The sequence below is a fragment of the Bos javanicus genome, chromosome 7 (genome assembly GCF_032452875.1).
Source record: "Bos javanicus breed banteng chromosome 7, ARS-OSU_banteng_1.0, whole genome shotgun sequence".
NCBI lineage: Eukaryota > Metazoa > Chordata > Mammalia > Artiodactyla > Bovidae > Bos > Bos javanicus.
Window position 1 is genome coordinate 37580156 of NC_083874.1, and position 14861 is coordinate 37595016.

Sequence of the window (14861 nt, forward strand, 5' to 3'; positions counted from 1 at the left end):
GCTCATCTCACACGCTAGCAAAGTAATGTTCAAAATTCTCCAAGCCAGGCTTCAATAGTACGTGAACCATGAACTTCCGGATGTTCAAGCTGGATTTAGAAAAGGCAGAGGAACGAGAGATCAAATTGTCAACATCCGATGGATCATGGAAAAAGCAAGAGAGTTCCAGAAAAACATCTACTTCTGCTTTATTGACTACATCAAAGCATTTCACTATGTGGATCACAACAAACAGTGGAAAATTCTTGAAGAGATGGGAATACCAGACCACCTGACCTGCCTCTTGAGGAACCTATATGCAGATCAGGAAGCAACAGTTAGAACTGGACATGCAACAACGGACCGATTCCAAATAGGAAAAGGAGTACATCAAGGCTGTATATTACCACCCTGCTTATTTAACTTTTATGCAGAGTACATCATGAGAAATGCTAGGCTGGAAGAAGCACAAGCTGGAATCAAGATTGTGGGGAGAAAAATCAATAGCCTCAGATATGCAGATGACACCACCCTTATGGCAGAAAGTGAAGAAGAACTAAAAAAGAGTCTCTTGATGAAAGTGAAAGAGGAGAGTGAAAAAGTGGCTTAAAACTCAACATTCAGAAAACAAGGATCATGGCATCTATTCCCATCACTTCATGGCAAAAAAGATGGAGAAACAGCAGAAACAATGAGAGACTTTATTTTGGGGGGCTCCAAAATCACTGCAGATGGTGATTGCAGCCATGAGATTAAAAGACACTTGCTCCTTGGAAGAAAAACTATGACCAACATAGATAACATAGTAAAAGTAGAGCAATTTGCCAACAAAGGTCCATCCAGTCAAAGCTATGGTTTTTCCAGTAGTCATGTATGAATGTGAGAGTTGGACTATAAAGAAAGCTGAGCGCCAAAGAATTGATGCTTTTGAACTGTGGTGTTGGAGAAGACTCTTGTCCCTGGGACTACAAGGAGATCAAACCAGTCAACCAAGACTCTGATGCTGGGAAAGATTGAGGGCAGGAGGAGAAGGGGATGACAGAGCATGAGATGGCTAGATGGCATGATCAACTCAATGGACATGAGTTTGAGCAAACTCCAGGAGATTGTGAAGGACAGGGAAGGTGGTGTGCTGCCGTCCTTGGGGTTGCAAAGAGTTGGTCATGACTGAGTACTGAAGAACAATAATATAGATGTGTATAACTGAATCACTGTTGTACAGCAGAAATTGATCAATTATACTTCAATTTTTAAAGATCAATTAATAGAAGAAAAAAAAATTAGCTTAAAAAGTTAAAACAAAGCCTAAGATTATGAAAAAATCTGGGTCTGATCACTTCCCTACCACTGTCTCACGGTCCTACATTCCCAACATAGTAGTATTAATGATTTCTTTTGCTTTTTTCCCAGATATTTTTGTTCCTCTCTAGAAATATTTGTGTGTTAAAAGTGAAAAGTGAAAGTGTTTGTTGCTCAGTTGTGTCTCTTTGTGACCCCGTAGATGAGCCAGCCTGGCTCCTCTGTCTGTGGAATTCTCCAGGCAAGAATACTGGAGTGGGTAGCCATTCCATTCTCCAAGGGATCTTCCTGACCCAGGGATCAAACCTGGGTCTCCTGTATTGCAGGCAGATTCTTTACTGTTTGAGCCATCAGGGAAGCCCCAGAATATATATGTTGTTCTCCAAAGAGCTTTTATTTATATAGGCTGTATCTGTTTGTTTATTACCATGTTGTTGCTCTGTTCAGCCACTCAGTTGTGTCTGACTCTTTGCGACCCTATGGACTGCAGCATGCCAGACTTCTCTGTCCTTGACGATCTCCTGGAGCTTGCTCAAACTGATGTGCATCGAGTTGGTAATGCCATCCAATCCTCTTATCCTCTGTCGTTCCTTCTCCTGCCTTCAATCTTTCCCAGCATTGGGGTCTTTTCTAAGAGTCTTCTCTTTGCATCACGTGGCCAAAGTTTTGGAGCTTCAGCATTAGTCCTTCCAATGAATATTCAGAGTTCACTTCCTTTAGGATTGACTAGTTTAATCTCCTTGCAGTCCAAGGGACTCTCAAGAGTCTTCTCCAAAACCACAGTTCAAAAGCATCAATTCTTTGGCACTCAGCCTTCTTTATGGTCAAACTATCACATCCATGCATGACTACTGAAAAAACCATAGCTTTGACTATACAGATAGTTGTCAGCAAAGAATGTCTCTGCTTTTTAATAAGTTGTCTAGGTTGGTCATAGCTTTTCTTCCAAGGAGCAAGTGTCTTTTAATTTCATGGCTGCAGTCACCATCTGAGTGATTTTGGAGCCCCTCAAAGTAAAGTCTGTCTCTGTTTCCATTGTTTCCCCATCTGTTTGCCATGAAGTGATGGGAACAGATGCCATGATCCTCATTTTTTGAATGTTGAGTTTTAAGCCAACTTTTTCCCCTCTCCTCTTTCACCTTCATCAAGAGGCTCTTTGGTCCTCTTTGCTTTCTGCCGTAAGGGTGGTGTCATCTGCATATCTGAGGTTATTGGTATTTCTGCTGGCAATCTTAATTTCAGCTTGAGCTTCATCCAGCCTGGCATTTCACTTGGTGTATTCTGCATGTAAGTTAAATAAGCAGGGTGACAATATACAGCGTTGACATACCCCTTTCCCAATTTCCAACCAGTCCATTGTTCCATGTCTGCTTCTAAGTGTTGTTTCTTGATCTGCATACAGATTTTTCAGGAGGCAGATAAGCTGGTCTGGTATTCCCATCTCTTTAAAAATTTTCCACAGTTTGTTGTGATTCACAGTCCAAGGCTTTAGTGTAGTCAGTGAAGCAGAAGTAGATGTTTTTCTGAAACTATTGCTTTTTCTATGATCCAGAGGATGTTGGCAATTTGATCTCTGGTTCCTCGGCCTTTTCTAACTCCATCTTGAGCATCTGGAAATTCTTGGTCCACATACTGTCGAAGCCTGGCTTGGAAAATTTTGAGCACTACTTTGCTAGCGTGAGATGAGTGCAGTTGTGTGGTAGTTTGAACATTCTTTGGCATTGCCTTTCTTTGGGATTGAAATGAAAACTGACTTTTCCAGTCCTGTGGCCACTGCTGAGTTTTCTAAATTTGCTGGCATATTAAGTGTAGCACCTTAACAGCATCTTTTAGAATTTGAAATAGCTCAGCTGGAATTCCATCACCTCCACTAGCTTTGTGCTTAGTGATGCTTCATAAGGCCCACTTGACTTCACACTCCAGAATGTCTGGCTCTAGGTGAATGATCATACCACCGTGGTTGTCTGGGTCGTGAAGATCTTTTTTGTATAGTTCTTCCATGTATTCTTGCCAGCTCTTCTTAATATCTTCTGCTTCGGTTAGGTCCTTGCCATTTCTGTCCTTTATTGTGCTTGTGATTGCATGAAATGTTCCCTTGATATCTCTAGCTTTTTGAAGACTTCTCTAGTCTTTCCCACTCTATGTTTTCTTCTATGTATTGATCACTTAGAAAGGCTTTCTTATTTCTCCTTGCTATTCTTTGGAACTCTGCATTCAGATTTTCACCTTTGCCTTTCACTTCTCTTCTTTCTCACATAATTTGTAAGGTGTCCTCAGATAACCAATTTTCCTTTTTGCATTTCTTTTTCTTGGGAATGTTTTGATCACTGCCTCCTGTACAGTGTTACAAACCTCTATCCATAGTTCTTCAGGGGCACTCTATCAGATCTAATACCTTGAATCCATCTGTCACTTCCACCATATAATCATAAGGGATTTGATTTAGGTCATATCAGAATGGCCTGCTGGTTTTCCCTACTTTCTACAATTTAAGTCTGAATTTGGCAATAAATTAACAGTTAACAATCTGAGCCACAGTCAGCTCCTGTTTTTTTGGTTTTTTTTTTTTTTGCTGACTGGAATGAGCTTCACCATCTTGGGCTTCAAAGAATATAATCAATCTGGTGATGTCCATCTGGTGATGTCCATGTGTAGAGTCATCTCTTGTGTTGTTGAAAGAGGCTGTTTGCTATGACCAGAAAGTTTTGGCCCAACTCTGTTAGCCTTTTCCCTGCTTCATTTTGTACCCTAAGGCCAAATATACCTGTTACTCCAGGTATCTCTTGACTTCCTGCTTTTGCATTCCAGTCCCCTATGATAAAAAGGACATCCTTTTTTGGTGTTAGTTCTAGAAGGTCTTATAGGTCTCCATAGAACCGTTCAGCTTCTTCTGCATTAGTGGTTGTGGCATTGTCTTGGATTACTGTGATACTGAATGGTTTGCCTTGGAAACAGAGATCATTCTGTCATTTTTGAGACTGCACCCAAGTACTGCATTTCGGACTCCTGTTGACGTATGAGGACTACTCCATTTCTTCTAAGTGATTTTTGTCCACAGCTGTAGATATAATGGTCATCTGAATTAAATTTGCCCATTCCACTCCATTTTAGTTCACTGATTCCTAAAATATCCATGTTCACTCTTGCCATCTCCTGTTTGGCCACCTCAAATTTACCTTGATTCACAGACCTAACATTCCAGGTTCATATACAGTATTGTTCTTTATAGCATCAGACTGTACTTTCATCTCCAGACGCATCCACAACTGGCGTTGTTTCCACTTTGGGTCAGCCTTTGCATTCCTTCTGGAGGTATTTCTTTGCTTTTCTCCAGTAGCATATTGAGCGCCTACCGACCTGGGGAGTTCATCTTTCAGTGTCATATTTTTTTTCTTAGTTTAGTATTCATTTTTAAAATAATAAACTCATTGTATGTTAACATAAATGTTTGCAGATATTTTTGTCTGGCTTAGTAAAAAACAGCTGAATTTTCATATTCACTTCTGGTTTTAGTCTTTTGTGATATATAGTTTTAGTTGAAGTATGTGACGAACATCTGGCTTCAGCCAGGTATGTAATTTTTAAGGGGCAGTATAATTTAGTGACATTAATTTCAGGACATTTACATTGTTGTACAACAATTACCACTATCCATCTTTAAAACTTTTTCATCTTCCCAAACAAACTCTCTACCCACTAAATCAGTTACTTCCCATCTGTCTCCGCCAAGCCTCTGGTAACCACAACTCTACTTTCTGCCACTATAAAATTAGACTGTTCTAGATACGTCATATAAGTGGAGTCAAACAATGTTTGTCCTTTGGTATCTGACTTATTTCACTTGGTTATCCATGTCACAATATGTATCAGGTTTTTTATTGTCAAATAATATTCTTTGTATGAATATGCCACAGTATCTTTATCCATTCATTAGTTCATAGATATTTGGATTGTTTCCACTTTCAGTTTTTATTATTAATGTTGCAGTGGATATTAGTGTACAAGTTTTTGTGTGGGACATATGTTTTCATTTCTCTTGGGTATATATCTAGGAGTAGAATTGCTGAATCATGTGATAACTCTAGGACTTTCCAGGTAGCTCAGTGATTTAAAAAATCTGCCTGCCAATGCAGGAGACAGAGCAGACTCAGGTTTAATCCCTGGGTCAGGAAGATCCCCTGGAGGAGGAAATGGCCACCCAACTCCAGTATTCTTGCCTGGAAAATCCCATGAACAGAGGAGCCTGCTGGGCTACAGTCTGTGGGGTCTCAGAGTACCTTTCAAAGAACTGCCAGACTGCTTCCAGAGAGGTTACACTATTTTATACCCCCAAAAATAGTGCCTGATGGTTCCAGTTTTTCTACATCCTCACGTGCACGGGTGCTCAGTCACTTAGTTGTGTCCTCTTTGGTGACCCCGTGGACTGTAGCCCGCTAGGCTCCTCTGTCCATGGGATTTTCTTGGCAAGAATACTGCAGTGGGTTGCTGTTTCCTCCTCCAGGGGATCTTCCGAACCCAAGGATCCAAGCTATGTCTCCTGTATTGGCAGGCAGAGTCTTTACCACTCAGTCATCTAGGAAGTCCATACCGTCACCTACAATTTGTAAAAATCTGTCTCTTATTATGGTCATTCTAATGGATGTTAAGTAGTATCTCGTGATTTTCATGTGCATATTTCTGATGATTAATGAGGTATATTTTTTTATATGCTTTTTGGTCATTTGTTTATCTCCTTTGGGGAAATACCTATTCAAGTACTTTGCCCATTTTTAAATTGAGTTGTTTGTCTTTTAAGTGATAAGTTGTAAGAGTTCTTTATATACTGTAGATACTAGACCCTTATCAGATACATGATTTGTAAATGTTTTCTCCCATTCTGTGGGGTTGTCTTTTTACTCTATGATAGTGTCCTTTGGTGCATGAAAGTTTTTAAGTTGTGATGAAGTCCAGTTTATCTGTTTTTTTCTTTTGTTGCCTGTCCTTTTAATATCTTATCTGAGAAACCATTGCCTAATCCAAAATCACAAAGATTTTTTTTTCAGCTATGTTTTCTTCTAAGGGTTTAATCGTTTCAGCTCTTACATTTAGGTCTTGAGTTAGTTTTTGTATATAGGGTGATTTTAGTAGGTCAGCTTCATTATATTGCATATGGTATCAGTTGTCTCAGCCTTATTTGTTGAAAGACTGTTCTTTCCCATTGAATTGTGTCTCAGCACTTGAAAATGTAAAACCTAGAGGCAAAGTTTAAAGCCAGCTATGAAGGTTAGAGAGTATACAGTCCTCTAAAAGACCATCCTTACTTCTGTTAGCAACTGCAAGTTCAAGGGGTTCCTAAAACCACATGCAGGTGTAATAATTCACTAAAAGAGCTTACTGAAAGCTATTACAACTCATGGTTGCAGTTTATTATAGGGAAAGGATACAGATGTAAATCAGCTAAAGAAAGAAGCTGTTTGTGCAAAGTCTTGAGTTCCAAATACTTGTTACCCTCCTGGCCCAGATGTTTAACAATAGGCACCAAGTGTTAACCCACCAGGAAGGCTCACCACAGCTTCAATGTCCACAGTTTTTCACTGAGGCTTTATTACATAGGCATGATTGATTTGACTGGTTGCCTATGTAATTGAACTCAGTCTCTAGGTTGACTGATACTGCATTACTCAAAGTCCCCAGCCTAAATTACATGGTTGGTCTTTCTAGGGTGCTCAGCCCCACCATAAAATCCCATAGCAAAGATATTCTTACCAGGTGTGACATAGATTACCTGCAGAAGCTGAAGGTAGAGATCAGATTTCCCTTTGGGTAAAGCCAAATTTTTTAACTACACTGGGACAAATAGCCAGTTTCAGGGGCAGAGTTAGGAAAGGAATGAAACTTTTTTTTTTTTTTTTTTTACTGAATATCATCTTTGTGCCAGGAATTATATTAGAATTGTGTATGGTCATCTCATTAACTTTTCAGATAAACCCTGAAAAGTATTGTTTATTTATTTTGCATGTGAGAAAACTGAGGCACATAAGCCAAGCAACTTCTCTCATTGCTGGAGCTAGGATTCAGACCTAACTTTCTCTGCTCCAAAGCCACGCTTTCCCTCAATACCAACCCATCAAGATGGCTCCATTGCACAGTTCTGGGGGCACCGTCTACAGTTGTGTTCTCTGTGGGTGGTTTTCCTTATGCTTGTACAGTGAAACACCTTGTATCCCAGCCACCCTAAATAGCATATACCACCTGGATAAAAGCAGTGAGCTTCCAGACAAGTTCCTTGGGACTCTTCTGTGTATGAATTCTGGAGCCATCACCACACATTGCCTCCCACCTTAGCAAGTTAAAAAGGTTCATGAGTGTGTACTCCCTGGTGACCTGTTTTGACACACCAGTAATAGTTGTCTCTTGTAGGTTGATATGAGCATCATTGAAGCTACTGTTTTTTTCTTCTCAGGCTGCTGTACAGGACAGATTGAACGAGCAAGAGGGTGTACCAAGTGTTTTCAACCCACCACCATCTCGACCCTTGCAAGTTAATACAGCTGACCACAGGATCTACAGCTATGTTGTCTCAAGACCACAACCAAGGGCAAGTTATTTCATAGCTGGAATCCCTCCCTTTTTTATTTTAAAAGTTCTTTTACTTGGTTATGTTGATCTCTGTATGATAGGAGCAAAAGGAATATTGAGAATATAAACCTGTTAGCTTGACCTAGCTCCTTGGTAGATTTATTGGGTGTATCATTTTTTTCTTGATTCCTTACTGAACCAAAGAAAGTAACTATCCTTTTTTTCCCTGTTTCTACGCCAGTTACTTGAAGAGTTTTCTGTGCCTTGTTTTGTGTTTATGACACTTTATCTACATGTATTTACGTGTCTAAAAATGTTTGTGTTTAGTAGATCCTGCACTTTTAAATTAATGTTTACTGAATTCTTTGCTGTTTCATTTTGCTTAATTTTAAGGTACTTCTAGGAAAATACTTGGAAGTTCTGTGGGAGCCTTGGCCATATTTTTGAAATTAATCTCAGGGCTAGTAGTAGCAAGGAGGTGATTCAGTTATATTCAGTTGGCATTTAAGAGTGTTTCAGGGTACTTGATATTTTGCTGTTGGGAATCTAGAGATGAATAAAGAGGCATTCTTCCCTTTTCAGATTATTCGCAGTCAGATTAGGGAAGTCAGGTGTGTATACTCACAGTGAACTCCAGAGAACTTTTAGAGTTTCTCTTTCTTATTCTTAAGAGTTAACACTCACTTCTTACACTTGAGTTTAAAATGTATTCCATCATTCCTTTTGCAGAGTACTTGGTAAGATTTAAAAAACAGAGTTTCTAAGTAGCTGTTTTAAAGTATTTAACAGTAGAAGAGCACAGAATCTTAGAGGATTATATGATTTAAGGAGTAGTTCAAAAGAATTTCTGGCAGTCCAGTGCTTAGGATTCTGCACTTGACTGCTGAGGATCCAGGTTCAATCCCTGGTCAGGGAACTAAGATCTCACAAGCTGTGCAGTGCAGTGAGAGGGAAAAAAAAAAAAAAAAGAGTCCTTCTATATGTGCCCAGTGTTACTGCAGTTTGTTTTGGGCTTGACTGTGTTTGAGACCCTAATGTCGACTAATGGAGTTCCAGAGCTCTAGAGTTCCCTGGCCATGGACACAAAGAGGATATCACATTAACATAATATAACATATAATAAATGCTTTGTAAGCTATAGAGCCCTATGTATTCATTAGTTAATAATAAGAGCAGCAATAATCAATATTGTTAAAATAATTAACACTACTATTGAAATTAGCAGCTATTTGGAGATTTGTAATTGTGATTAGTATAATTATTCATCACTTACATACAGAGGTCCAAGGTAGTAATATTGGTTATCTTTCTTGTTATTTCTATATACTACATTTTAATGTGTTAACTCTAAAAATGAAAGAATGAATATTTATGATTTGGGGAGGAAAACTTGGAATTGAATTTGACAACTAATATAGGTAGCTGCACAAAAAGTGTTCAAGCAGATTTAATACAAAAATTATGATAGTATTAGATGAAATGAGGTCCTAAGTAGTTGGTTTTTTAAGAAAGATGAAGTGGTCCAGGAAAAGAGAACCATATGTGACAGAAGGAGAAATCACATAAAGGACAAAAAAGAATGAAAATCTTATCTAGCAGTTAAGGTATTAGGGGTTGGGAGAATGATATCTAACTTTGTTTTTGGAATTTCAGGGGCTGCTTGGATGGGGTTATTACTTGATAATGCTTCCATTCCGGTTTACCTATTACACAATACTTGATATATTTAGGTACGTACCTTTGTATCCATGTGTTTAGTAGCAACAGGGTAGACTTTGGAGCAGAAACAGATCAGACTAAGGTTTATGCTCTGATCAATTTCAACTTGCCAGTTTATCATCATTATTGAATACCTTTCCTAAAGTATTTCATATAGCATGAAAATATTTTCAGTTTTTCGAACGTAACAACAGATGTTATTTTCACAAATGAGTCTTCCTATATTTATTGTATCCTCCCTATCCCACCATGTTTTCCGCCTACATTCCTCACTTAGTCTTCACACCCTTTCTGTTCCAACCTTTGTTACCTTTACTAGCTTCATACTCCTTATTAACTTTCACCCTAAACCATCTTACAACTCATAATTCCAACAGATTGACTTGCTCTGAAATGACCCATTTTTCCCCAGATTCCTCCTATAACAGTTTGACTATTCTAGACACCCCTTCTGTACATTTCCCTCTGTCTTGGCAATCCATAGGTTGCTGGCACTATAACCCTTCCACACGTGTGTACACCCTTGCTTCACACCGTCACTTTTCTTCTCACTTCCTTCTTTCACCGTTTGGAGAGCTCAGCACAAGAAGCTGCAGAAAGATTGGAAAATGTCAGGGGACCCAAGGTGCACATCAGACTTGAGTGTCTGATCTGGAACTCAGTAATAGATGAATCCACACCTAATCTTTATGGAGAACTAGAATGTTTATGGGCATCCAGGCCAACAAATGTAGCCTTGTATGCGTACAGCGCAACCTGTACCTGACTCTGAATACAGGCTAATCTTTGCCTTACTCTAGGCAACAGAGCCTGAAGGTATGGACCGACCAGCTTCAGAGGGGCATGTAAAAATCTTTAAAATCATAATGAAGATGGAGTTGATATCTCTGTTGTTTTGTTTTTTTTAAGCTAATTGTCCTAAATTGTGTTGGCCATTGGACTATATTGTGATGAGAAAGAACAACAACAAAAAATAATTAAAACCTTTATCCATTCATTCATAAAATTTGAAAACTTAGAGTAATAAGATAATCCTAAAATACTTGATTTCAGAGAAAATTATCAAAACATTAATCTTAAGGATTTCTAATCACTCCTCCACATACACAGCTTCTTTCATTTTTAATTTGCTCTGGAATGTTTGTGTCAATGAGTTAGATTTGATTATTCAGGAGAAATTCCAAGTGACATTGTGTATATATGGGGAATTTGTTAAGGGGATGAAGAACTGACTTAGTATTTGGTAAGGAGAGTATCATAGTGTAGTTAGCTTTTCTATGCTGAAATTTCTTCAAGTATATGAATATTGTTCACTTCCTTGGGGAAAAATATGCATGGCATGTGTTACTAATTTTAATGCAACTGTATCATCCAAGCAACTTGTTTAACGTTATGTAGCACCTTGACTTATCAAGCCCCTGCTCCTTTGCCTTTTATGGAAACCCAAAGGATAAATAAATGGTACTATACAAATGTGATAAGATGGCCTCTTCAGAAACAGATGTACCATCTTTAAACTTAAGTAACTGCCAAGTTTTCAACTCTGGCCAAGTGTTGTCTAGATCAATTTTATAACTTCTCTGTGGATGCTGTCAACCATAAATCACTGAGCAAAATTTACTTGCCCCATTGACAAGCAAGTAAATCATGAGTGCAAGTTTGGATTTGAAGTTCTTGTCCATAATCTGAATAGTTTGGGGATGTGGATTCATAATTCAAAATTCCAAGAGAACAGAAAGGAAAGGGAGAGGCAAGTAGAACGATCAGAAAGAGACAGCTCTGTTCTAGAACAGCACTGTCTAATAGAACTTTCTGTGATGATGGAAATGTTGTGTATCTTCGCTGTCTAGTGTGGAAGCCATTAGCCACATGTGGCTATTGAGCACTTGAAATATGGCTGTTGTGAGTGATGGAACTAAATTTTTTTATTGTATTGAATTAATTTTCTTGGTAATTTTGATAGCCATAGGTGGCTCTTGGCTGTTTTAGACAGTGCCATTACAAGAGTCTGAGGGCACAGCCTGACTCATGACCTTTGTGGATATTGGGTCTTCCTTTCCCAGTTCTTTTAGTCCTAAATTTTTCTGCAAAAAGCATTTAATATTTGTTTACGCCAGTGTTGAAATTTATAATCCTAGTAGTTTGCATTCTTCTTAAACAGGCTGTGGCACAACTTGCTGCTTTGTGGCTTTTGAGCCAGACTGTCTTCTCAGGTTTGATGGTCCACTCAGAGGTGTTTCACCTCCCCTTGCTGCCATGCCTGTGGCTCTGTATAGGAATCTTTACAAACTGGCCTATTCCGTATGCACTACAGTAAGCCGATTCATGTGATATTTATTCCTTCCTCCCCAGGTTTGCTCTTCGTTTTATACGGCCTGACCCTCGCAACCGGGTCACTGATCCCGTTGGGGACATTGTTTCATTTATGCACTCTTTTGAAGAGAAATATGGGAGGGCACACCCTGTCTTCTACCTGGGAACATACAGCCAGGTCAGTGCCACAAACCATATAGATGCCAATTTATTGATATGGTTCTATCCTCAAAGCATAGGCCAGCACTGATCATGTCATTCTTTTATTCAAAAACTTTAAATGACTTTTTATGGCTTATACATACACACACACACACACACACACACACACACACACACACAAGCCCTTTAGCTGGGCCCTCTTTGATCTAATCCCAACCTCCTTTTGAGGTCTTTCCTGCATAACTTGTTTTCCTGTACCTTAGGTTCCAGCTAAACAATCCCCTTAACACACTTTGTAACGTCCCACCTCTGTGCCTTTGCTTTTACTTTACTGTTTCCTCTATCTGGAATGCCTTCCTCACATTTTTGTTAACTGGAATCTTGCCCATCCTTTACCAGCTCGTGTCTCGCCCCTCTTGTACCTTTCCTGATTGCTGCACTCTACCCTGCCTACTTATAGACTAAAATAGTCTTTTGTATTTTCATAGTGTTTTTTTTTAAATGTTATAGCAATTTCACAGTCTTCCTTATTTTATAGTTGTTTGTGTTCATGTCTTATCTCCTATACAGACCATAAGCTCCTTGTAGGCAAAGCCTAAGTCTTCTTGCATCCCTCACAGAACTGAATAAGGGCATAGACCATAGACTCAAGGCAGCACATCTCATTTAACCCAAGCAACACACACCTTTGACTGTTGTTATCTCTCAGGGGCGAAGATTAGTAGGAGTTCTTTGGGTATTGGGCACACCCCACTTCACCAGTGGGCATGTGCCTAAGGACGGTTCTGTTCTGCAGCCTCCAGGATTCCTGAATCTATCTGGAAAAGGAGAAAAATGCTGACTCTGGCTTCCTGTCTGATTCTCCCACATCTGTTTTTTCTCACTGGCTGCTCCCACCCCACTCAGTAAGCCTTAAGCACCTACTATATGCCACACGTTGTGCTCAATGCTAGAGATACAGTCGTGAATGAGATGGGTCCTCTCATATACCCTCTTCGCTGTGATCCTGAGGGTAGACCACTATTGGTCATTCAGGAAACCTTAACTGAATTGTAATGTGTCTAGGAGTCTACAAATGGAAAAGCACACACAGGAATGTGGGATACTTGCCTTGTTTTTGAAGATCTTTTAAAACTCATGCTCTTTAAAATGCCCTTGGGTCCCTCATTTTCTCATCCCTGTTTGGCATGTGGCCAGGGATCCGGCTTATCTTCACAGTATTTATTATGCTGTAGCTATCAAGTGGCAAAATTCTCATCTCCTTTTTCAGGTCAGATTCTCCTGTTTTCATCATCCTTTAGACTGTGGGAACAGCTGACTTTTCTGTGATTACATGGGGCTTTTTTCTGTCAGCCTGCTTATTCTTTATTCTCACTTGCCTAATACAATTTAAATCCTAACAACACTAAAAACTTTTTCATTGGAGCGTATTAGCATATGGACTTTCTATTGGGAGAGGAATGCCGGGGGTGTGAAGATAGAAATGCCCAGGAGTTTTCTGGTTTTCTTGCTTCCCTTCTTTCCTTATTTCTTCTTTTGTTCCTAAATACATAGCTGTATCCATTAGGACCCTTATCCTAATTAAAAGCTTGAGGCACAGTCATCATCATAATTAGTGATCTTCTGTTTCTCACAGGCACTTAATGATGCCAAACGGGAGCTTCGCTTTCTTTTGGTTTATCTTCATGGAGATGATCACCAGGACTCTGATGAATTCTGTCGGTAAGTGGATTGTTTTTTTTCTCCCTCTTTTCTGATCTTATCTGCTGATAGTTGTGGTAAGCAAGTTCCTCTTACGTCATTTTCATCCCTCTCCCCAGCAACACACTCTGTGCACCTGAAGTTATTTCACTAATAAACACTAGGATGCTCTTCTGGGCATGCTCCACAAACAAACCTGAGGGATACAGAGGTAAGTTGGTTTTTTTTTCCCTCATTGAAATTGTTAGGATATCTTTCAAATAATCTGGATGGACACGCCATTTATCGCATGACTATTCTGCGGCCAACCAAACCTCTCAGCAGTCATAAGAGATGGGGTTGTATTACCTCCACTGTATAGTTTAGGTGTTGAAGCTGCTGGCCCACAATCATACAGTTAGCAAGTTTTGGAGCACGCTCAGGTCTGTCAGACTCTAGCCCACTTATTACAGTTAACCATTGCCAGAACCTGTTTTGTTTTTTAAAATACCCAGTCCTGGCCAGCAACTTGTCTTTAATCTTAGTGGGCTTTTTACCAGAGTCTATTCTTGTCATTAGCAATTTTACCAGAGCTTCTTAACAGTGAGATAGTTGTTCTAGTATGTTGAGTGCCCATAGGGATTCAGAAAGCTCAGATCTTTACTGACTGTAACAAACTCTTAACTGGAGGTAAATATCTTTAGAAGTCAGTGTAAGATGTACCAGCTTCCCTGGTAGCTCAATCGTAAAGAATATGCCTGAAGTGCAGGAGACCCAGATTTGATCCCTGAGTCGGGAAGATCCCCTGGATAAGGAAATGGCAACCCACTCCAGTATTCTTGCCTGGAGAATCCCATGGACAGAGGAGCTTGGCAGGCTACAGTTCACGAGGTCACAAGAGTTGGACACAACTTAGCAACTAAACCACCATAAGATATAAGGGCATCTAGTGAAGGAAAACATAGTTTACTTTGCAGCAACTTCTGTTCAGCAACTTTTGACTATATATTGGCATACAGGTTCTGTGCTAAATCCTGAGAACCAAAGATGCAGTAGATGGTTTGTCTGCATCCTGGAATCCGAATTGTTGTTCCTAATTGGTTTTTAAACAGCTGATAAGTCCTTGCATATTTGACATTCTAATATGGCTT

General features: G+C 39.5%; 1 protein-coding gene across 4 annotated transcripts in view; it reads left to right on the top strand.

Moving 5' to 3' along the window:
- The window catches only part of FAF2 (Fas associated factor family member 2), a 71243-nt gene that overhangs the window by 44232 nt on the left and 12150 nt on the right, over positions 1-14861 (top strand). For 3 of the 4 annotated variants that reach the window (XM_061423020.1, XM_061423022.1, XM_061423021.1), the window contains 5 exons: positions 7721-7855; positions 9490-9566; positions 11908-12046; positions 13667-13752; positions 13851-13942. In XM_061423020.1, the coding sequence (XP_061279004.1) occupies positions 7721-7855; positions 9490-9566; positions 11908-12046; positions 13667-13752; positions 13851-13942 (529 nt within the window). The remainder of the gene's footprint in view (positions 1-7720; positions 7856-9489; positions 9567-11907; positions 12047-13666; positions 13753-13850; positions 13943-14861) is intronic. The other variant, XM_061423023.1, reaches the window with a different exon arrangement.